This window comes from Geotrypetes seraphini, chromosome 15, assembly GCF_902459505.1.
Source record: "Geotrypetes seraphini chromosome 15, aGeoSer1.1, whole genome shotgun sequence".
Classification (NCBI taxonomy): Eukaryota; Metazoa; Chordata; class Amphibia; order Gymnophiona; family Dermophiidae; genus Geotrypetes; species Geotrypetes seraphini.
The window spans coordinates 55308258-55332691 of record NC_047098.1 but is presented as its reverse complement, the minus strand read 5'-3'; the positions used below and the strand labels follow the sequence as shown (position 1 = coordinate 55332691).

The following is a 24434-nucleotide window of genomic DNA, read 5'->3' as shown; positions in this document are numbered from 1 at the left end:
AACATTCTACAAAATTTCCAATAACTAACTTCTGTCCTTATTTGTATAGGTAAAACATTCTAAATAAAAATAGCAGCATATGTAAAAGAAGAATTAAATTGACTTTTAAAATGTATACCTCTAAAAGGGGGGAAATTGCAATAAAAATGTATTAGCCTATTAGATGAATAATGCAAACGTGAAAAAATCAAAGTAAGATGATTGGAAGCCTCTGCCTATATAATTTTTGGTCAGATTGCTTCTAAGCTGTTTGTTATTTCCTGTTCCACTTTGCACTCACACCTTATTTGGGCTGATTCAAGAATGCACATAACTCATGCCCTTTATGTATATTCATGTCTGCTTTTTGCTCCCCACTCTGGACTGGTTGTTCACGTTCCATTTCCTTATTCTTCTCGCCCATTTCCTGCCAATGTCCATTTACATCTGCACATTGCATTTATAAGGAAACTGGTACAAACTAGTGGCTTTTTTATTTTGATTTGATTTATTGACTTTATATGCTGCCCTTTACAAACATTTGAGAGTGGTTTATGTTAAAAATTTTACAAATAGCTTGCAGTCAAGCTTTGCAGTAACATAAATATAAACACAAATTCTCATGATGTACGTCCAAGAAAAAAAAGAAACCTGCATCAGCTGATACTATGGGAAGGTAACGGAAAGCAAAACTTTTCGGAATGCAGAATAGTTTTGTGAGTCTGAAACTGCTCCAGGCAAGATATTCCACAGTGATGGCCCGGCATAAGAAAATGCTCTATTCCTTGTGGTAGCCAATCACACTGTCTGTAAAGATGGAAGATCCAGTAAATTTTGCTGCGAAGAGTAATGTACTCTGCCACAATTTTGTGCAACAAAATGATTCTGGTATGAATCCTTCTTCATAGATTCCTACCTGTTTACTGGTGGGTCATTACTAATTGAAACATAGTAACATAGTAGATGGTCGTGTAAAAAGGCAAAGGAGTCTATGTAGTGTCCTAGTAGAGAATTTTTCTACTTTAGATAGATTAGTACATCATGAAAGACTCCTGAGGAAAGTTGTGGGATAGGAGGTAATGTCCTATTATGGGTTAAGAACTGGTTAAAAGATAGAAAATAAAAGGTAAGGTTGAATGGTCAATATACTCCATAGAGAAGGGTAGATAGTGGAGTTTACACCTATACTCTCAGTTATGTAGTCTTAAATTATGATTCAAATTTAACTATTGTCCATGCTTTGAACAGTATAACTCAAGCTAAAACATTCGAGTCAGCAGGGAGCAGTGGGGATGCCTGGTCTTCCACTGCCCACGGAGGGATTCCCTTGACCGCCAATGGTCAGGGTACAAAGAATTCCCTCTCAGCTGATATTTTAACAGCTGATGTCAGCTTGCCTGCTTTAGCGGCTGGGACAGTTCAGGCTTTCCAGCCGCTACAGGCCCTGGAGGGGTTGTTTTTAGCAGGAACTTTGCCATTTTCTCAGTCGGGCCCCTCCATTTTGTATGCAAACTTAGGTGACCTTCCCCCTGTATTGGAAAAACAGGGGCAGGTTTCTGCTGGGATCCCCGGGGTTTTTTTCCCATGATTTGTTTATTGCTTTGAGCAGAGCCCATTTTCAGGCGGCTGGGGGTCACGCGTGCGCCCAGGGATTTTGGAGGGGGGGTTTCCTCTGATTCATCTTCAATCCCCTGTGGCTTTGCCTCTCTCTTCTCCTTTGGCGTACCCTCTTCCTCCTCCCTTGTCCAAGTGGCCAAGGGTGGCTTGGGATGAAGATTGGTGGTCCGAGGAGCGTGTCAGCTTGGATGATGACCTGGACCCTTTTGAGGATTTCCAGGATCCTCTCGAAGGGACGGCCGCTGGTGGCAGGGCAGCGAGTTTCCCGCCTTCCAGCGAAGAGGTGCACCTTTTTCAGAGGGATGAGCTACCAGGTCTCCTCGGTGCTGCATTTTGAAGAGGCACCACCAGTCCCCACTTGTGGGGGACCCTCTGTTTACAGGGATCTGTACTGTTTCCCTATGCATCAGGATATTCTGGATATTGTACTGGCGTAATGGAATATGCCAGAGACGCCGTTTTGGTTAGCGCACACCTTGGCTCGTTTGTATCCTATCCCAGAGGGGGCTAGGGCTACTTTAAAGTCGCCAGTGGTGGACATGGTAGTCTCAGCGATTGCTATGCGGCATACCGTGCCTGTTGAAGGCGGTTCTGCTTTATGGGACTCTGAGGAGCATAAGGTGGAAACCATTCTTAAGCAGAATTTTGATGTGTCTGCCTTGGGGGTCCAGGCGGCTATTTGTGAGGAGCTGGTGGCTCGCACTGTGTTTCGGTAGGCTGAGCATGTCCTGGATCGTGAGTCTGATGACTGGTCATTGGTGGATCAGGAGGTGGCAAAGATTGAGATGGCTGCCTCATTCCTCTTGGATGCTCTTTAAGACTTGGGTGCGGACCTCGGCTAAGTCTATGGCCTTTGGAGTGGCTGTGCGGCGTACCTTGTGGCTTCATGCTTGGTCGGCGGATGCTGCGTCCAAGACTAAGCTTACAAAATTTCCCTTTCGGGGGTCTTTTTTGTTTGGAGAGGACTTGGATAAGTTAGTTCAGACTTTGGCGGACTCTAAGGTGCCCCACGTGCCTGAGGACTGTGCCCACCCAGCATCTCAGGGTGGCACTGCCCGCGGGCATCTGCAATAGTTTTGCAGGTCACCTGCTCCTTTCCAGGCTTTGGGATTTTCCCGGGGTCGGTTTTATTAGCGCATGCAGTCCTGTTGGGGGGGCCCGTCCTAGATTTAAAAGGGGTCAACAGGGCTCTCAGAATTCCCTCTTTTCGCATGGAGACACTGCGGTGTGTTATTCTGGCAGTTCAGCCGGGGGAGTTCCTGACTTCTCTCGATCTGACGGAGGCCTACTTGCATATTCCCTTCGGGCATCCCATCAGCGCTTCCTTCGCTTTGCGATCTTGGGTCAGCACTATCGGATCTGTACACTTCCCTTTGGCCTGGCCACGGCTTCCCGGACGTTCACCAAGGTGATGGTGGTCATCACGGCAGCCTTGCAGTCAAGCATTCTGGTGCATCCCTACCTGGACGATTGGTTGATTTGGGCGAAGTCATTGCAGGAGAGCATACGGGTTACGGCTCGGGTGGTGGAGTTTCTCCAGTCGCTGGGATGGGTGGTCAACCTTGCCAAGAGTCGGTTGGTTCCATCTCAGCATCTGAAGTACCTTGGGGTTCTGTTCGATACCTCCTTGGGGAAGGTCTTCCTTCTGGAGACCTGGGTAAGCAAATTGTAATCTCAAAATTTGCCTACTTATGGTGTCACGGTGTTCTCGGGCACAGGATTTCCTCCTTGGGTCGATGGCGACTTCCCTCAATGTATTGAGGTGGTCGCGAGCCCACATGCGTCTTCTTCAGTATGCTCTTCTTCGGAGGTGGTCACCTCAGAGTCACAGTATGAATCATCCTGTTCCGCTTCCGGACTTGGCTCGGTGCAGTTTTCGTTGGTGGCTCCAGACCTCCCATCTTGTTCAAGGGGAAAGTCTGGACCAGCCGCAGTGGATGGTGCTGCTAATGAATGCCAGTCTTCTCAGTTGTGGAGCTCAGTGTCTAGGTCACTCAGCTCAGGGCACCTGGTCCACAGAGGAGATGTCCTGGTCGATCAATGTGTTGGAGACCAGAGCCGTCCGTCTGGCGCTGTTAGCCTTCCGCTCCTTCTTGTCAGGCAAGTCAGTCATAGTTCTGTCGGACAATGCCACAGTGGTGGCTTACGTCAATCATCAGGGAGGCGACTCTGCTCATGCTCTAGGTGGAATCGCATCTTCAGGACATCTCGGCCTCCCACATAGCCGGAGTGAAGAATGTTCAAGCGGACTTCCTCAGTCGTCACACATTAGATCCTGGAGAGTGGTGTCTAAGCCCCGGGGCCTTTCAGTTGATAGTGCAGGCTTGTGCGGTCAGTCCCTGATTGCCACGAGTGGCAACGCCAAACTGCCCCTCTTCTTCATTCATCGCAGAGACGGTCAGGCAGAGGGTCTGGATGCTCTGGTTCAACCATGGCCAACGGAGGGGCTGTTGTATGTGTTCCCTGCGTGGCCATTAGTGGGCAGAATTCTCCGCATCATTTGCCATCCAGGTCTCATGGTTCTGGTGGCTCTGGATTGGCCTTGACATCCATGGTATGCAGATCTGGTAAGGCATCTGGTGGCAGATCCTCTTCCTCTGCCTCTCTTGGACGACCTTCTGATGCAGGGTCCCATTCCCATGTTCGATCCAGGTCCCTTCTGTCTTACGGCTTGGCTCTTGAAAGAGGTCGCCTAGGTAAGGGGTATCAGATAAAGTGATCTCCATTCTCTTGGGGTCCCAGAGGCTTTCTACCTCTCGGGCTTATGTGAGGGTTTGTCGTATTTTTGAGGAGTGGTGTGCTGCGCTTGGAGTGGTCTCATTTCGCCCTTCCCTGCCTAACATCTTAGAGTTCTTGCAGGATGGCCTGGATAGGGGACTGGCTTGGTCTTCTCTATGGGTTCAGCTTGCGGCCTTGCCAGCCTTTTGTGGGTTTTTGAAAGGTCAGCGTTTGACTGCCATTCCTGATGTGATTCGCTTCTTGCAGGTGGCCAAATTGCTCAAGCCTCCCATAAGGCCCTCTGTTCCATCTTAGGATGTGAATCTGGTTCTTTCAGTGCTAGTGCGCCCTCCCTTTGAACTGTTGGGTGCCTGCTCTTTTAAGGACCTAACTCTTAAAGCGGTCTTGGTGGCCATTACTTCTGCTAGAGGTGTTTCTGAGCTAGAGGCTTTCACTTGTAGGGCTCCCTTCTTGGAGTTTTCTAGGGAGCGGGTTATCTTGAGGCCTGTTCCTTTCTGGCAAAGGTAGTTTCTCCTTTTCATGTCAATCAGGCAGTGATCCTCCCAGTGTTGTGTAGTCGGAGGGGCTCTTCTTTGCAGAAACAGTTGCGCAAGTTGGATGTCGGTCGGGTTTTTCGCTCTTATGTGCAGTGGACTCAGGAGATCAGGAAATCAGATCATCTCTTTGTCCTTCTAGCGCGTCCTCGTAAGGGGGATGGTGCTTCTACTATTGCACGCTGGATCAAGACTATTGCTTCCATGTATCTACTTCAGAAAAAGCCTGTTCCAGACTTTCTCAAGGCTTATTCCACTTGGGGTCAGGCAGCTTCTTGGGCTGAGTGTTCGCTCATGCCTCCAGTGGACATTTGTAAGGCTGCGGTTTGGTCTTCCTTGTGTTCATTTGTCAGACATTACCGAGTAGACGTTCAGGTTCATTGGGACACAGTGTTCGGTGAGTGTGTTCTGGTGTTTGCCCTTCGAGGGTCCCGCTCATGATGAGGACTGCTTTGGTACGTCCCACTTCTAAGATTTAACCCTACCGGTCTGGAGAGTGCTAAAGAAGAGAAATTATGTTCTTGCCTAATTTACTTTCTTTTAGCTTCTCCAGATTGGTAGAGGTCCCCACCCTGTCTGTTGTTGTGGCTATTGCATGGGAAGTTTTTGTTTTTGCTGTGGGTTCTAGTATTTTTCTAGGGCCGGGGAGAATTGAAGAACAGCGGCTGTGGCTCGGCTGGCTTAGCTGGCGAACTGTGGGACATTTTCTTTCTGTTATCTCTCTTCCGCATTTTCCAACAGCATTTAGGTATGTTAGTTCGGAGTATTGTTTTTTTCTGTTTCCAGTTCTTGGTCCTGCTTGGCTATTCAGCAGACTGATAGGAATAGGGGAAGGTCTCTCTTATGTACTATTCCACAGTTTTGTTTCAGTCTCCTCCTGCTGGTCATGATGAGATATATACCCACTTGTAAGATTTAACCTCTACCGGTCTGGAGAAGCTAAAAGAAAGTAAATTAGCAGGTAAAAACCTAATTTCTCCTTGTCCATCAATCATCCCCAGATTTTGAGTGGTTCAAAAACTGGTAAATTTAATTCTGCTTGTTAAAAGGGTGGCTTTTTATGCTTTGTATTGAAAGAAAATGCCATTGAATCAGATGGAAAGCTAGGAAAGAAGAGAGGCCATACTAGTTTTCACATATCACAGTTGTATCATAGCATTTACTGGTCATAAGAGGTTAAGAGGCTCATTTTCAAAGCACTTAGACACACAAAGTACCATAGGTTTCTGTGACAATTTGTGTGTCTAAGTGCTTTGCCGGAGGAAGTGATCAGGCAGAGTATGGTACAGGGATTCAAACAGAGACTGGATGGATTCCTGAGGGATAAAGGGATCGTGGGATACTGAGAAAGCTAACCAGAAAATAAATGTAGAAACCCAACCAGGTCGTGCAGGTGCAAGACCGGAGGGCTAGGACTTTGATAGGAAGATAGGACTCAATTAGGAAACCAAGGAGGCATGGGGGCCCCTTCTGGTGATTTAGACAGGTCGTGACCTGTTTGGGCCGCCGCGGGAGCGGACTGCTGGGCAGGATGGACCTATGGTCTGACCCAGCGGAGGCACTGCTTATGTTCTTATGTTCTTATTGTTGTAATTTCAGATATGCTGGCTAAGGAACCACCGTGGTGTGATGGATCTAATTGTTATGAATGCACTGCCAAGTTTGGAGTCACAACAAGAAAGCATCACTGGTAAAAATTAGTTGTTGTACAAACCCAGGGGACAGAGAATCATAGGAGATGAATGAATGGCTGTATGTTCTCCAAAGGCTACATTCTGTTATTAACCTTTATCTGATGTTACAGCAAGAGGGCATAAATTAAGAAGTCCATGACTGCCCATTGAGCTGGACAGATATTGCCCTCTTAGGAAATTCGGGCTGAAACCACAGATTATTCCTGGTTTAAACAACTAGGACGGCGGAAGGAATTATTTTGAAATAGAAATCTCAGAAGAGGGAAGATTAGATGTCAGCTACTTGCTACTATTCTTGTGTGTGTGATAACATACACCTCTAAGTGCTTGCATAGAATGATTTAAATTATTTAAATGGAATATTTTGTAATCTTTTTATCATGTATAGAGGGAGGAGGTTGAGTGTAGGAGATTATGGAATATTTTGTAATCTTTTTATCATGTATAGAGGGAGGAGGTTGAGTGTAGGAGATTAATTGACCTTTACATACCCCTAAGACCATCCATTGATAGCAGCCAACTCATTTTGTATTTTCCTCTGCATGATAAGAATGTAATCCAGTAACAACATTTTATGCAATTTTCTTCTTCCCATAGCCGCCACTGTGGGCGCCTGCTGTGTCATAGATGTTCTACGAAGGAGATTCCTATTATAAAATTTGATTTGAATAAACCTGTCCGAGTTTGTAACATCTGCTTTGATGTCCTGACTCTGGGTGGAGTCTCTTAGTGTCCTGGGAACAGCAACTTGAGCTCTCTTCCATGATCGGATCCCTGCTAATGAGCCCTATGGACAGAGGAGGCAGTCTACCTTCTACAATAGACTGAATGAATAGTGGACCATATTATGATATATTTCAGTGTAAATGATTTGTAGAACTGTCCATATATCAGGTTGCACTCAATTTTGCTATATCTTACCATGAATTGGACTGAAACTTAAGAAAACTCATTTGAGTTTGACTCGGGAAGTATAGAGTAGCGCTCACCTAGCGTCCTGCTCTGAGCAATGTTACAAAGCATTATGTCTACCCATCACTGCTGCAACTGCAGTGACCTACTGATTTTCTTTCCATAATCATCACCAAAACAATGTTCACCTTCTATGTAAAGCTGATACAGGTGTAACCATGAAATACCCCGAGAGAGAGGGAGATTTTGAAACAGGGTTTAGATTTTAGGATTGCCAAGAAACTGTGGCCTTACAACCAAAAGCTTTATAACCTAATATGTCTAGTTTAAGAAGGGTGTCAGGTTTACAGCACCACATTTTGATAGTCCTTTAAGCTGTACTCCATAATCCATTATTTTCTGTACCATGTTTGGGAGCAATTCTTTATCTTGATGAACTTATGTCCATTAAATAAGCTAGTGGAAAAAGAAGGTCACCAAACACTTTCCATCTTTTGCATTTCAGTCTCAGCCTTAATCGCTTTTTCTGTTTTAGTTTTTTTTTCTCTCTTTATCTTCTGCCACTAAATATTACAATTGCTCTCAGTAATACATTTCAGGTTACACTTATGAAATTGTTTAAACCAACACTAATGTACTATCATAAAACAGATCTGTGTAGAATTTAATAATTTGATATAAAAAAATAAATATCTGAGCTACTATATGAAGTATGGAAGAGAGTTTTGGTTTAACAGTCAATTACTATAACACATTTTTTCTTTATGAAAATGAGATTTTCTCCAAAAACAAATCATTCACAAAGATGGTTCACACAATGTGCTCAGCATGTATGGACAGATTTCTTCTAGAGCCCATTTGGTGGCATGCATAGACAATTTGGCACTTGTGGCCAAGTGAAAAAAAAACGCCCCCTCACTTTATAAACAAAACAGAACCCCACAAGCTGAAAAATTATTATATGTAAATTGAATAAGACACACATGAATGAGGGGTGATGCTGGCTGGCACCAGGACAGAGCTCATAGCTAATGAACCATACCACCCGCAGGAGCCCAGGGAACCCCAATGAAAGAAAACAGACCTTTAGTGGCAAACTAGAAAAGCAGAGAGGGAACCAATGGCACTGCATGGAGAAAGTTACCTCAAACAATCAGTGTTCCCTTATGAGTTTTATTTATTTGGGGTGAGGGTATTTTTTGTCCTGGCAGAGAAGGCTAGCCAAGTCTCCCAGCCTCAAAGGAACCCCAAGGAGAGGGGAGGGGAAGAAAGACCTGGCTACCTGAATGTGACACCCCTGAGGAGTAAGAGACTCCCCCTCCCTAGGCATCAACCCTTGTCCAGTAGCAAAAGGGCTAAGGCACTGAGTCTTCATTTCTCCTTTTTCTTTTTAACCACATCTGTGCCAGTCTGGCAAAACTAAAGGAAAGTTAATTAGCAGGTAAGACCTAATGTCTCCTTATCTCAGAACTAGTCACTTCTATTTTTCTTCCTGCATTGATTTGTTTTTATTGTAAGCAATTTTATTGCAAGGTTCATAAAATAAATAGTATAAAATTTTGAGCATGCACTACCCAGGCAGCAGTCTCCTCATCCCCTCAATTTTGTTTTTCTGCTTTACTGACTGGATATGAAACAAAACCCTCCTGAATTTTTTAACTCTTCAGAGTGTCAAGGTTTTTCTTTGATTTTCATTTCATTTTATGTCATTTGTTTAAAAGGAAAACAGAGCTCTACGAATGTGGAGATGATGCGGTATACAAACCCAAGGTTTAGTTTAGTTTAGAGCACTGTAGGCCCTTAGAAGTGATAGAATCAGGTTTAGGGCCCAGCCTGCAGGAGGAGGATGGTGAACAGTCTTTGACAGCCTAAAGGGACTGAATTAATTGCTTCAGAAATCATGACAAGGCAGAGAAGAGATTCTTGTTTTAACATTGGAACATAGCTGTTCTGCACAATTCAGCATGCGGTCTTCTGATATTGCCTCTGGACCCCACATGGTGGCTTCAAGAGTAATAATGTTCAGAAAATTTGTCAGGACAACTTAACACAGAACCAAAATTTATCACTATGCCTTTAATTAGCACATTTTTCTCTGTTCCTGAAACTTGTACTTTTACCCTGTACCTCCTCTGGTAATGTCCAGCTTATATCTTTTGCAATCTGCCTAGAACTGCAAGGTTAGGTGACTGGCTTAGCACACTCTTGGCTGAGATTTGACCTAGGCAACTAATCAGCCATAGAAGACCACAAGCACAAACAGTTGCAAGCCACATCTGTGCTACTAGAAATAAGATCAATATTTTATTCCATTTTGAGATTTCTTCTTTGAGTGCTTATTCAGAGAGGCAAACAATTATGACTACAAAGAGCAAATTTGGGTCTGGGATGTTGCGATCCTCAATCAAATAGCGATCCAAGCTGCTTACATCCTAGGAAATCCAAACTTAACCCCCCCGGCAGCCCGAAGCCCTTTAAATCTCTACCTGTTCTACTGCAGGAAAGTTAGCTACATGTCAAGATGTGTAGCTATCCTTCCTCTCTCTCCGTGGAAACATTGGGCTAGATAATAATAATAACTTTATTTTTATATACCGCAGTACCACAAACAGTTCAGAGCGGTTTACAGTGTAAGAGACTGTACATTTACAGCGAAGATACAATGCGAACTGTACATATTCAGTATAGGTATTTTATACAGCAAAGAAACAGTGTAGGTTTATCATACAGGAGACAGTACATATACAGCAGCGATATGTATATAGTGGTGAGGCAGTGCGAGAGGCATTATAAAGAACAAAGCAGTGTACAAAACCAGTGCAGGGTGGAGAATGTCAGGAAGACAACTTGTATCAATTATTGGATGGTAGTCTTTAGTTATTTGGTGATGGGGGAGGTTCTAGAAATTTGTCATAGAGGAAAGATTTGTCATAGAGGAAAGATGTACTGAAGTGTCTGGTCGTCTAATGTTTGTCGCTAAACCAGTTTGACTGATTTAGCGACCAATCGTATTTGCCGACCCGATGCCCAAAACGGCTCACCACATGGTTTTCCATGTGGTCCTACATGCTCTAATTCTGGCATGCAAATTAGGTCATTAATATTAAAACCAGGCATCTAATTGATGCCCTAAACATGCATGCCAGAATCGGGTTGGTAGGATTGACCCCGTAAATCCAACACTAGACCTGTTGGTAACTGTGCTGCCGATAGGTCTGTCTGTTTTTTTTAAACCTATGGGCACAGATGTTATGCCCATAAAAAAATACCTTGCCTGCACACCCACCAAGAAAGCACCCAGGGTGGACTGGCCCCCCACCCCTTACTATGCCACTGGCCAAAGATAAAGGAAATATTGAAAGTAAGACATTTTGATGACATCAGGTCATCAAGGGTAATACAACGACAGCTCTGATGGACATTCCAAAGAGTTCCAAAATTGCTTTGAAGGGTAGACTAGGTACAGTTGTCAGTGCATAGCTTCCCAAGGGGAATACTTCAAAGGTGACAATAGTGATATTCAGCAATGAGGTATGTAGCACTTTTTCTAGGATGAGTTTATGAACTTAATTGTCAGACCTTATATATGTATGAACTTATATATATATATTTATTCCCTCTATACACCACAACATTATATAAAGCCATTGGGCTAATGTTCTAATTTAGGACTTTTGTAGAAGCTAGTTTCCTTTTCATCCCACACTCCCTGCATTAGCCAGGTAGGTTAATAACAGGAATTTATTTTAGGAAACGGAGAAAGCGGTGTTTCTTCTTTAGGCCTTGAACCATGAAGGCTTTTTTCCTATGCTATATCAGGAAACCAGGCCTGTGAAGTGCCATTTCAACAGGACATCTAAGTATGACTTTTGATGTTTCCCACAAGACATCCAAATATCAAGCGAAAGAAATGACCATTTTCAATCCCTCAAGATGTCTAACTTTTATTTTTTTGAAAATGGTCCAGCTAGACATCTAACTGTGGGGGTTTTTTTTGCCATTATCGACCCCCCCATCCAAATTAAAAACATTCCATTTGCATGTAGGAGGGGCCAGCATTTTTAATGGACTGGCCACACAGGCATGCCAACAGAGAAGTACGGCCAGGTACACATCTTACCATGACCCCTGTGAGCCTTTCAAAACTCCCCCAAAACCTACTGTACCCACTTGTCCAGCATCCCAATAGCCCTTATGCCTGCAGTACAATGGGTTTTTGGTGGACTCACACTTTCTACCAGAACTGTACTACTTAGGGTGGTATATACGAAGCTTGGGTCCCCTTCTCTGCACTGCCCACAAGCTACTCCCAAAACCTGCTTGCAGCTCTACTAGGACTGGCCACAGTATCTGCAGAGCAGCTGTCATAGAGACAGATATATACTGTTTCATGCAGATCTTTTTTTTGGGGGGGGGTCAATGACTACTGAAAGAGTGTGTGGGGGCCATATTTTCATCACTCCAGTGGTTATCCGGTTAGTATGGGTACTTATTTGGCCCTATATTTTAAAAACAGGACTAGCTAACAATATCCAAATTGTGCTCTGGACTTTTTGTAAAGTGTTTGATTATATTGCTGTAAAATGTCCAAATGCTAAGCCTGCCCTTATCCCACCCAAAAGAAGCCTCTAACACGCCCCTTTAAGATTTAGATGCACTGAAGACAAAATGACCAGAAAGATGTCTAGAAAGTCAGTTTTGAAAATGCCCACTTGGACATTTTGACTAATAAGTTATCCGAGTGTCTTTTGGACGTCTATCTTTATTGAAAATGAGCCCCTTAGTTTTTCAGCATGCACCACTCAGAATCGGGGTGACAACCTTCATATTCTTGCAGTTTGTGGTTGTCCAAGTCACCTCGATTACTGTACTCAGAAGAACCTGAGTGTCCACTGGGGGGGCCAGTAGTCCGCACACATACACAGCGGTGTCCTTTAGAGCCAGGTGCATACATCTTCCGGGGAACCCCAGTCCAGTCTCTCTCTATCCCTCCACTGAAAAGACAAGAGGAAGAGGATGGCTCCATGTTATCACATGTTACATCTCATTCGGAGTCACTTCTTTCATTTTCATCAAGACACAAGAGTGAAACAAAAACTTAGAAAGAGACATTAGTTCAGATGGCACACATCAACAGGTTGTGCGAAACGTGGACTGCATCATTTATACGCATGTTACTGTTCCATGTTGCTGCAGCCAGACAATGAGGATCTTGTTATTCTAAATAGTAGTAGTAGTAGTAAATAAATTACATAAGAATTGCCATACTGGGACAGACCAAAGGTCCATCAAGACCAGTATCCTGCTTCCAATAGTGGCCAACCCAGGTCCCAAGTACCTGGCAGAAACCCAAAGAGCAGCAACATTCCAGAACTGAGATTGTAATCCTTTTTCTTCTTCTCTACCCACTATTTTAAGTTCTTGTAAACCGTGTCGAGCTCCATACTCATGGAGATGATGCAGTATATAAACTTAAGGTTTAGATTAGATTAGAAGGTTTAGATTGTGATGTCATAATGCCTAATTCCACCAATGCCTATGAACCAACCTCATCAGTGATGTCACAATGGCTTGATTGTTGGCTCACAAAACAGCTGCCATACTGGGGACAGACCGAAGCCCAGGTCCATCAAGCCCAGTATCCTGTTTCCAACAGTGGCCAACCCAGGTCCCAAATACCTAGCTAGATCCCAAGTACTAAAACAGATTTTCTGCTGCTTATCCTAGGAATAAGAACTGGATTTCCCCAAGCCATCTCAATGACCTATGGACTTTTCTTTTAGGAAATTATCCAAACCTGTTTTAAATCCTGCTAAGCTAACTATAGCATGGGTTCTACAAAACTCCTTTTTATTACTGCATTGTGACTTCACAGTCAGTACATCTGTAGTAAAATCTATGAATTAGGTAAATTCAAAAATCTGTACTGTGGCAAATGAAAACATCTGGAAGACCAGCACTAAGACAGAACCCAAAATCTGAGTAAATTCCAGGTTTAGTTATTTGACAATTGTGTAGAGTTGCAAATCACTCCAAATTCTATTAAAAAGATCAGCAACTGATAAGAAAAATTAAAACTAAGGGGGCAAGCCTATTAATTGTCACCTGACTGTAGGCACCACAAAGGGATGTGCTTGATGCCAATTCTATAATGGCTTAAGAGTCAAAGTATAGTAGTGCAAGGCCACACTGGCGCACCAAAGGTTAGGCATATCCACTTATAACATTGCAATCAATGGCTGGCATGAGTGGGTGTGCCTATGTGCATCATACATTACGTGCAACCAATAGTATTCTACAAGTTGTGTCACCCATGTTCTGTCCATGTATATGCCCCCCACAGACAGTTGTGTGCTACATGATTTAGGCACAGTGTTTATAGAACAGTGTCTATCACTACTGGTGTCAATCAGATGGTTCAGTGTTACAGTTCTATTGACTAGGTACCCTATTGGCACTTGAATTTAGGCATTAGCTTATAGAACTATCTTTCACATTTTATATCACTCAACTATTGTCAGCTAATGGAATATTGTCAGGAGAATGCCATGTCCTAACCCTATTCTGGAGGCACATCTAGCCAGTCAGATTTTCACTAGAAGCCTTCAGCTCATTTGAGCCCACAGCTGGAATTCTAGTCCCATGAACCTTTATTCATAGCTACCGTGGAATGTGCCTCCTGCTTTTGTTAGCTAGTTTAATCATTCAATGATGACTCTGGACTCGTAGCCACATACCAAGACTCCTTCCAGGGCCCTTGTGGTGAGCAGCCTATGCCTGCTAGTAGTGGTCCTGTAGCAGCAGAGCTTATAGGAGCTGACAGAATTTTATCCCCGGGTTTAAGCACACACATTTCTAAGTTTGTGGCTGTTCCCGTCCAGAGTTCTAGAGGGAGCAGATTTGCACAAACACCTGCAGGTTTTTAAGTGCAAATAAAGAATAAATTTATTCTTCTATACCACCCAACCACAAAGTTCCAGGCGGTTAACAGCAAAGAAGAACTGTACAATCAGTGAAAGAAACATCGAGTTAAAAAAAAAAAGAGTGATAAGAAGAAAATTACATAGTTATTCAACAAACTTATCAAACAAGTGTGTTTTTAAAAATTTTCTAAAAGCATTATAAGAATCTGTTTGACAAGTAAGCGGGCTTAACCAAGCATTCGGTTTGCCTAATTGAAAGGCAAATGTCCTATTTAAAAATTTCTTGTTAAAGGCTTAGTTGCTAGAGGGAAGCACAGATAAGAAGTAGTGCTGCCCGATTCACGATTCAAATCGGTTCACCGATTCACTTCAGGTGAATTAATTCGAATCGATTTAAATTTTTAAAAAAATCAGCTTCCCGATTTTATACCCTTTCCCCTCGTCCCCTAAAGCAGGAGCAGCAGCGCTGCTCTTGCTGACTGGCTGGCCGCTGCTGCACCTGTTTTAGAGGGCGAGGAGGGAGGGTCAGTCGGGAAGTGCTGCTGTCCGGCTTCCCTCCTGGCCTCCCCAAAGGACTACCTCCCCCTGAAAGACTGTGCACCCCCTCCCCCCCCCCCCGGGAAGGCCTCCGCGTTCCCCCTGGCCTCCCCGAACCGTTTACCTTATAGCTTCAGCCTGCAGCCGAAGATCACGGTTACAGCATCTTTGCAAAGTGCTTTGAGCTGTTTCCTCTGCCGCGATCCTGCCTCTGACGTCAGAGGAGGGGCAGGACCGCAGCAGAGGAAACAGCTCAAAGTACTTTGCAAAGATGCTGTAACCGCGATCTTCGGCTGCAGGCTGAAGCTATAAGGTAAACGGTTCGGGGAGGCCAGGGGGAACGCGGAGGCCTTCCCCGGGGGGGGGGGGGGAGGGGGTGCGCAGTCTTTCAGGGGGGGGTAGTCCTTTGGGGAGGCCAGGAGGGAAGCCGGACAGCAGCACTTCCCGACTGACCCTCCCTCCTCGCCCTCTAAAACAGGTGCAGCAGCGGCCAGCCAGTCAGCTGCACAGCACTACTATTCAGTCTCAGGACTAGTCCAAAAGTTGCTTTCTTAGAAGAGAAGTATTATAATGCAAATCTGCTCTTTAGATTTGATCTGGAGAATTATTTACCTTTTCTTTTCACACCAGACTCTGGTGCCACTTGCTGGAGTCCACTCTGAGTTACAGGATGGAAAATGCTTTCTCTGTTCCTGGTGTTGTCCTTTTAACTTTAATCCTTCATCCATGGCTGCTTCGGCCTCTTTAGCTGCAGCTGTTGGTTCCCCATATTTATCATAGAAATAGCCCACCAGCTTACCTTTCAGAGAGAAAAAAAATATTGCCTATGATTCATTTTTAAACTGCTGTTTGTTACTTTCATACAGAAATGAAAATGAATCTAAATGAAAGCATAAAGAACAAAATAAGTCAATATAGAGGATAAAAATTCAAGAAAAATGATTTGAACATGTTCCCCCAAATGGCAACAGGGAGTACACATCAGTCTTTCATAGCACAGAGCTACCCTCCGTGGGATTATTTGCTTTTAATTATTTTGTTACTGCCTTGCTGAAAAGGAGTCCGGCATGAAGAAAGATTTTAGAAGGGAATTTATTGGACCTGCTGGGGGTTGGGAAGGGGAGAGAAAGATGCTGTACCTGGAGGGAAAGATGATGAATGAGATTAAGGGAATGGGAGAGATTTTGGACCTGTTGGAAAGAAAGGAGGGATGCTGAACCTGGGTTTTTTTTTTGGGGGGGGGAGGTAGAGAAAGATGCTGGACCTGGTGTGTGTGTGTGGGGGGGGATTTACGAGAGGATGAGAGAGTGCCAGGAAGATGAAAGTGAGGGATGGAGCAAATTAAATGCTAGAGACAAGACTTGAGAGAAAGAGTGTGTGTGTGTGTGCCAGGGGAGGTGAAAGTGAGTACTGTTAGGGACGGAGCAAAAAGAGAGTGTGTGATAATGGAAAATGGGAGAGAGAAAGATGAGGGAGGATTTGCTAGGGGGAGATAAAGGAAGGTGGAAGGAAGAGAGATAGGGAAAGAGAGAGAGAAAGGAAGAAAAAAGAAGGGTGAATAGGAGAGATGAGTGAGAAGGGGCAGAAGTAGAGGGAGAAGGTGGTACACTTCTCCCCACTTATCCACGGTTTCAGTATCCGTGGATTCGGTTATTCGCGATTTTTTTTTTTTTTTGTCTAAGTTTTCCTCTATTTTTCTTCTATTTTTAGGCTGTCCGAGCCTCCCTGATCTTACTTAGTGGTCTAGTGGTGATGCAGGGCAGAAGCGATCTTCCTATGCTCCTGCCCCGTGCAGAGCCATCATCAAAATGGCTGCCGTGAGTTCCCATTGTAGTCTCAAGAGTACAACAGGAAATCACAGCAGCCATTTTGATGACGGCTCTGCACGGGGCAGGAGCATAGGAAGATCGCTCCTGCCCCGCATCACCACTAGACCACCAGGTAAGATCCGGGAATGCAGGAGGGAGGTGAGGGTAAGTCAGAGCCAGCCGAAAAACTTATTCGTGATTTTTTGAAATTCGCAGGCCAGCTCTGCACCTAACCCCTGTGAATACGGAGAAAGAGCTGTATAGAGAAAAGAAGCAAGGAGAAAAGGGTGAAAGGTGAGGGAATTACAGAGGAGGTAGGGAAAAGTGAATGAGTGAGAAAGGAATAAGGGATTTGTGAGAGTAAGAGAGACAGAAGAGAATAGAAGCATATAAAGAAAAAGGAGAAACATAAGAAATGGAACCAAAATATAAACAAAAGAATGATAACAACAAGATGGAAATATATAGAGAAACTAGTCATTAAGCCCATTACATTAACGAGTGCTAGAATATATGTCTGTCTCTCTCCCTCCCATAGTCTCTCTCTCTCCCTGGCCCCCTTTCTCTGTTTGTCTTTCTGTCCCTCTCCCTGCCCCTGTGTCTTTCCTCCTTTCTTTCTGTCTCCCTCTCGCTATCTGTCTGTCATTCTTTCCCTCCTTTTCCCTGTGCAGCAGCAACAGCATTTCCATCCTCCCCCCCTCCACTTTCCTGTGCTGAAGCAGCAGCAATATTTCTCTTCCCTTCCAGGTCCCTGTGCAGCAGTAGCAGCATTTTCCCCCACCCTCCCTTCCCTTACCGTGATCTGGTCTGCTCCTTTAAGCCCCTCCCCCTTCCCTTCCTGCGGTCTAGCCTGCTCCATGCCTCTCCCTTCCCTTATTGCGTTCCTGTGGCTGGAGCCCTCTTCTTTGTCGGCCCCCCTTCCCTTCCCGCGGGCTAGCCTGCTGCGGCCAAAGGGGTTTTTTAAACTTTAAAAGTGTGGCGGCGGCGGCTCCTCTCACGATCCCCGCCAGCGTCAGAAGCATTCTCCGACGCTGGTGCGGCTCATGAGAGGAGCTGACACCGCAGCTTTTAATTTTTTTTCTTGAGGAGGTGGACAGCAGGGAGTCCAGCGCTGCAGGCCAGTCCTGGCGTCCACAGAGAGAGGGAGCGATATATGCGCGCATGTGCACTCCTGCCGCCACAGACCTACTGATCACAGATCAGAGATCATGGAAGCACACAGGTAAGAGTGTGCATGCGCGGCTAGGGTTTTATTATATAGGATGCTGTGAGAATAAAATGGGAGACAAAAAAAAACAGTGGAACTGATGATCTTGATAACACCTTTATTTGAACAGGGTGCAAAAAAGTAACAACTTATGACATAGACCCAATACAGTCGTCACCAGAATATGTCCAGATGTGGTCAAATGTTAAATTTCCTAAAAACCTGACGCCTCAGCCCCACCACTCCTCCGCATAGTTTGATTCAAAAAGCGGGAAGTTTTAATGTGGGAGCTTCATCATCGGCTGTCTGGTTTATTACAATTTTCACTTGCTTCTTTGTTTTGCTGTTCATTTATTTTACTATTCGTTAATAAAGCATCAATGTTTTAAAGGTCATAGTGTGAAATTTAAGAATTGTTTATATATTCAACTTTAAGCTCATAATGTGAACTTTAAGAGTTCTTTATATACTCATCTCCGTGTCCACCCAGGGAGTCAGACCCGACATGTTTCACACGAATGTGTTTTATCAAGGGTCTCCCTGTCGAGTATAAAGAAAGAGAAAATAATCAGTTATGGGTATATAACCTCTCCCTCCCATATCTAATAAGTTTCAAAACTTTGCATTCATTTTTGTAATATGCTCACCAAGGGCGCCGCTGTCATCCGACTCCACTCAATTCATGAGGAAAGATGGCGGCGGCGTCCTCGGAGTGGAATTTAAATCCCCTGTCACTAATTTCAAAAAACTCCGCCCCCTGCATCCTATTGGTCCTTTCTGTGTTACATCGTGCCCCATTCAATCTCTGCATTCAATCCTTGAGGCTGTACCGTATCTAAAGAAAAAATGAATCTCTGTTCTATCTCATTCAGTTTCAACCGATCAACCTCCCCCTCCCCCTCCCGCCCTCCTACTTTCCTGATGACCCGCCATCGTAAGTCTGTCACAGTGTGGTTAAATCTTCCCCAATGCTCAACCAGCGGCGCTTGTACGATCTTATTTACAATTCTTGATTTATGCTCCGTTAACCTAATCTTAATTTTCCTGCTTGTGCGCCCCACGTATATAAGGTCGCACGGGCATGTTATAACATATATCACCCCTTGGGAGTCACAGTTAGTAATGCTAGAAGCTCTTAAAGTAACAGGGCGCCCCGGTACTTGCCAGGATGTGCCCTGAATGGCAGAAGGGCACCACTGGCATCTTCCACATGTGCCGTGGTGACCTATCCTGTGTTCTTCTTCAGAACGAATACCATATTTTTGGAAATTCACTTGTTGTCCTAGCGTGCTCCCACGGGTGTAAGCAATTCTTGGAAAAGAACTCAACTCTATGTGAGGTTGAACTATAAACCAATATTTCTTGAATATTTTTATTACCGCTTTTACCACTCTGGAGAAAGGTAAAACGCAGGTAAGCCTATCAACTTCCTCTTGAATAGTGGTGGGTTCTTGCAGTAAAAGTTCTCTTTGGGCATACTTGCCCCTATAAAAGGCCTGCTTTATAGAGCGTAAAGGGTAGCCCCTATTTAAGAGGCGCGTTTTCAGATCTTTAGCCTGTTGATGGTATTCTTCTATAGTAGAGGAAACCCTACGTAACCGCAAGAACTGCCCCACAGGTAGGTTGAAACGTAATTTAAATGGGTGGAAGCTGCTGAAATGTAAAATCGTATTTCGTGTGACAGGTTTACGATATAGAGACGTATGAATTTTGTCCCCCTGTATTCGTACTGTGATGTCTAGAAAATCTATTTCAGTCCTATGGTAAGTCATCGTGAATTTTATATTGGGGTCCACTGAGTTCAAAAATCCTACAAATAAATGTAGATCATGTGCGGTGCTTCGCCAAATGAAAAAAATGTCGTCTAGAAATCTACCCCAAGATTCTATATATGTCATCCATGGTGATGTGTAGACCCAAGTCTCCTCGAATCTAGCCATATATAAGGCTGCCACAGAAGGGGCGAGGGTTGCGCCCATAGCCACCCCCTGTATCTGTTGGTAAAACGCCTGTTGATGTTTAAAGTAGTTATTCTTGATGACCCAAGTGGCTAACTGCATCAGGAATTCGGTTGGGATCCGGTGGGGTTCACGTCTTTGGAGGGACTCTCTGATCACGCCCAAAGCTTCATCTTGAGGGATCTGTGTATATAACGACACAACGTCCAGAGTGACCAACCATGTTTCTGTTGTGTTAATTTGGATATTTTCTAAACTTCTCAAAAAGTGAGAAGAATCCTTAATATAGGATTTTATCTTTGGTACTTCTTCCCTCAGAAAAAAATCTACCACTTTTGAAAGAGGTTCCAGAATAGAAGAACGGGTATTGACGATGGGTCTCCCCGGTGGATTGTCTAAGGACTTATGAATTTTCGGTAGAAATGAGATCCTCGGAATTCTCGGGTTTTTCTCAAATAGAAAGGTGTATTCTTTCTTAGTGATTATCTCTCGCTCACGATAGTCATTCAAAAATTCAAGAATATCTTCCCCCAGCTTTGTCGTGGGGTCCGCGTGTAAAAGTTTGTATGCTCGAGTGTCCGCTAGTTGGCGTGCTGCTTCATATTCATATTTAGCCCTATCCTGGATAACCGTGGCACCCCCTTTGTCAGCCTTAATGATGATGATATCTTTATTTGCCAATAGCTCCTGAAAACCTGTGTTTTGGGCTCTTGTAGTATTATAGGGTGCCATGGTATGCCAAGTTTTTTGAAGGTCTCTAAATTCCCTGCTAACCAATTCACGAAAGGTATGGATTAAAGGGTCCATAGGACCTGGAGGAATCCAAAAGGATTTTGTCTTGCATATTAAAATAGAATCCCTCTCTACTAATAAATCATCTTCCGTTAGTTCTTCCTCTGCCAATTGGAAAGTTTGTTCTTGTTGTTGTCCAAAAAAGACCTTCAGTTGCATTTTCCTAATGAACTTGTAGAATGCTACGTGTAGCTTGAAAAAATCCGGCGGGTGTGTCTTAACAAAACCTAGTCCTTTCTCTAGGATTTCCGTCTGTGGTTTCGTAAGAATTACTGTTGAAAGATTTACTATTGTCGAGGGGATGTCCGAGTCTTGCCCCTCGCCCGTTGTCGTCTCGTCCGTCCCTGTCCTCGGGAGTCTATGTTGGTAGACTCCCCTGGTTTCTCTGTTGATGTCTCCAACGAGCCCTCACTTGAAATATCCGACTCACCCGAGATGCTGTCGAACGTGACTTTCTTCTTATATGTAGGTGTAGGAATTTTCTTTTGCCACGAATATACACGATCCTGTGAGTAGTCCCGTTGGTCCCTCTTCCATTTTTTAATTTTATTAGTCCTGATTTCATCCCTAAAGGTCTTCATGGTGGTTTTCAGCTCCTTCAGTTTCTTGTCAAATTCATTCGTATCTACTGTTTGTTGTAATTCATTTTCAATAGTGCTAACCTTATTACACAGTTCTTTTTCTGTAATTTCAGTGGTTTCTACCAAAAGGATCATAAGATCGCGTGAGCACTTGTTTAAGATTGCTGTCCAACGTTCTCCAAATGTTTTATCAGTTGTAATCATTTTCGGTTCTTTTAAAATGCGTAGTCCCCTGGGGATCATTGCATTCTTAAGGTATTGGACTAGTGTACTGCAGTGTAGCTCTGCTCTAATTGCTCTCTTCATAATGCTCTCCAGTTCGAGCCAAGAGGAGTCCGCAGGGGGCATTTCTTCATTGTCCAGAAGAGCAGGTCTTAAAAGTGTTTGCCTGAACTGCTCCTCGTTGTATCCTTCAAATTGTACTTGCTCTAATGCCATATCAATAATTACTTACAGTTTCTAAATCAAATGGCTGAAAGATAAATGTATAGTATAACCCAGACCGGTAATATAAGATGTCACCAGAATATGTCCAGATGTGGTCAAATGTTAAATTTCCTAAAAACCTGACGCCTCAGCCCCACCACTCCTCCGCATAGTTTGATTCAAAAAGCGGGAAGTTTTAATGTGGGAGCTTCATCATCGGCTGTCTGGTTTATTACAATTTTCACTTGCTTCTTTGTTTTGCTGTTCATTTATTTTACTATTCGTTAATAAAGCATCAATGTTTTAAAGGTCATAGTGTGAAATTTAAGAATTGTTTATATATTCAACTTTAAGCTCATAATGTGAACTTTAAGAGTTCTTTATATACTCATCTCCGTGTCCACCCAGGGAGTCAGACCCGACATGTTTCACACGAATGTGTTTTATCAAGGGTCTCCCTGTCGAGTATAAAGAAAGAGAAAATAATCAGTTATGGGTATATAACCTCTCCCTCCCATATCTAATAAGTTTCAAAACTTTGCATTCATTTTTGTAATATGCTCACCAAGGGCGCCGCTGTCATCCGACTCCACTCAATTCATGAGGAAAGATGGCGGCGGCGTCCTCGGAGTGGAATTTAAATCCCCTGTCACTAATTTCAAAAAACTCCGCCCCCTGCATCCTATTGGTCCTTTCTGTGTTACATCGTGCCCCATTCAATCTCTGCATTCAATCCTTGAGGCTGTACCGTATCTAAAGAAAAAATGAATCTCTGTTCTATCTCATTCAGTTTTCACGGTTATCCAGGATAGGGCTAAATATGAATATGAAGCAGCACGCCAACTAGCGGACACTCGAGCATACAAACTTTTACACGCGGACCCCACGACAAAGCTGGGGGAAGATATTCTTGAATTTTTGAATGACTATCGTGAGCGAGAGATAATCACTAAGAAAGAATACACCTTTCTATTTGAGAAAAACCCGAGAATTCCGAGGATCTCATTTCTACCGAAAATTCATAAGTCCTTAGACAATCCACCAGGGAGACCCATCGTCAATACCCGTTCTTCTATTCTGGAACCTCTTTCAAAAGTGGTAGATTTTTTTCTGAGGGAAGAAGTACCAAAGATAAAATCCTATATTAAGGATTCTTCTCACTTTTTGAGAAGTTTAGAAAATATCCAAATTAACACAACAGAAACATGGTTGGTCACTCTGGACGTTGTGTCGTTATATACACAGATCCCTCAAGATGAAGCTTTGGGCGTGATCAGAGAGTCCCTCCAAAGACGTGAACCCCACCGGATCCCAACCGAATTCCTGATGCAGTTAGCCACTTGGGTCATCAAGAATAACTACTTTAAACATCAACAGGCGTTTTACCAACAGATACAGGGGGTGGCTATGGGCGCAACCCTCGCCCCTTCTGTGGCAGCCTTATATATGGCTAGATTCGAGGAGACTTGGGTCTACACATCACCATGGATGACATATATAGAATCTTGGGGTAGATTTCTAGACGACATTTTTTTCATTTGGTGAAGCACCGCACATGATCTACATTTATTTGTAGGATTTTTGAACTCAGTGGACCCCAATATAAAATTCACGATGACTTACCATAGGACTGAAATAGATTTTCTAGACATCACAGTACGAATACAGGGGGACAAAATTCATACGTCTCTATATCGTAAACCTGTCACACGAAATACGATTTTACATTTCAGCAGCTTCCACCCATTTAAATTACGTTTCAACCTACCTGTGGGGCAGTTCTTGCGGTTACGTAGGGTTTCCTCTACTATAGAAGAATACCATCAACAGGCTAAAGATCTGAAAACGCGCCTCTTAAATAGGGGCTACCCTTTACGCTCTATAAAGCAGGCCTTTTATAGGGGCAAGTATGCCCAAAGAGAACTTTTACTGCAAGAACCCACCACTATTCAAGAGGAAGTTGATAGGCTTACCTGCGTTTTACCTTTCTCCAGAGTGGTAAAAGCGGTAATAAAAATATTCAAGAAATATTGGTTTATAGTTCAACCTCACATAGAGTTGAGTTCTTTTCCAAGAATTGCTTATACCCGTGGGAGCACGCTAGGACAACAAGTGAATTTCCAAAAATATGGTATTCGTTCTGAAGAAGAACACAGGATAGGTCACCACGGCACATGTGGAAGATGCCAGTGGTGCCCTTCTGCCATTCAGGGCACATCCTGGCAAGTACCGGGGCGCCCTGTTACTTTAAGAGCTTCTAGCATTACTAACTGTGACTCCCAAGGGGTGATATATGTTATAACATGCCCGTGCGACCTTATATACGTGGGGCGCACAAGCAGGAAAATTAAGATTAGGTTAACGGAGCATAAATCAAGAATTGTAAATAAGATCGTACAAGCGCCGCTGGTTGAGCATTGGGGAAGATTTAACCACACTGTGACAGACTTACGATGGCGGGTCATCAGGAAAGTAGGAGGGCGGGAGGGGGAGGTTGATCGGTTGAAACTGAATGAGATAGAACAGAGATTCATTTTTTCTTTAGATACGGTACAGCCTCAAGGATTGAATGCAGAGATTGAATGGGGCACGATGTAACACAGAAAGGACCAATAGGATGCAGGGGGCGGAGTTTTTTGAAATTAGTGACAGGGGATTTAAATTCCACTCCGAGGACGCCGCCGCCATCTTTCCTCATGAATTGAGTGGAGTCGGATGACAGCGGCGC

The 24434-nt window shown here is 43.9% G+C and overlaps 2 protein-coding genes across 4 annotated transcripts in view; one reads left to right on the top strand and one right to left on the bottom strand.

The window, feature by feature from the left end:
* Positions 1–8180, top strand: part of ANKFY1 (ankyrin repeat and FYVE domain containing 1) — a 107629-nt gene extending 99449 nt beyond the window's left edge. Inside the window, 2 exon segments of the mRNA XM_033921181.1 lie at positions 6468–6558; positions 7160–8180. Of these exon segments, the coding sequence (XP_033777072.1) occupies positions 6468–6558; positions 7160–7292 (224 nt within the window). The 3' untranslated portion in view covers positions 7293–8180.
* Positions 8181–10040: 1860 nt separating this feature from the next.
* LOC117348885 (neuferricin) overlaps positions 10041–24434 on the bottom strand; it is a 33198-nt gene continuing 18804 nt past the window's right edge. For all 3 annotated transcript variants that reach the window (XM_033921489.1, XM_033921490.1, XM_033921491.1), the window contains exons 4-5: positions 15547–15733; positions 10041–12468 (exon numbers count right to left, since the gene is read on the bottom strand). In XM_033921489.1, the coding sequence (XP_033777380.1) occupies positions 12255–12468; positions 15547–15733 (401 nt within the window). In that variant the 3' untranslated portion in view covers positions 10041–12254. The remainder of the gene's footprint in view (positions 12469–15546; positions 15734–24434) is intronic.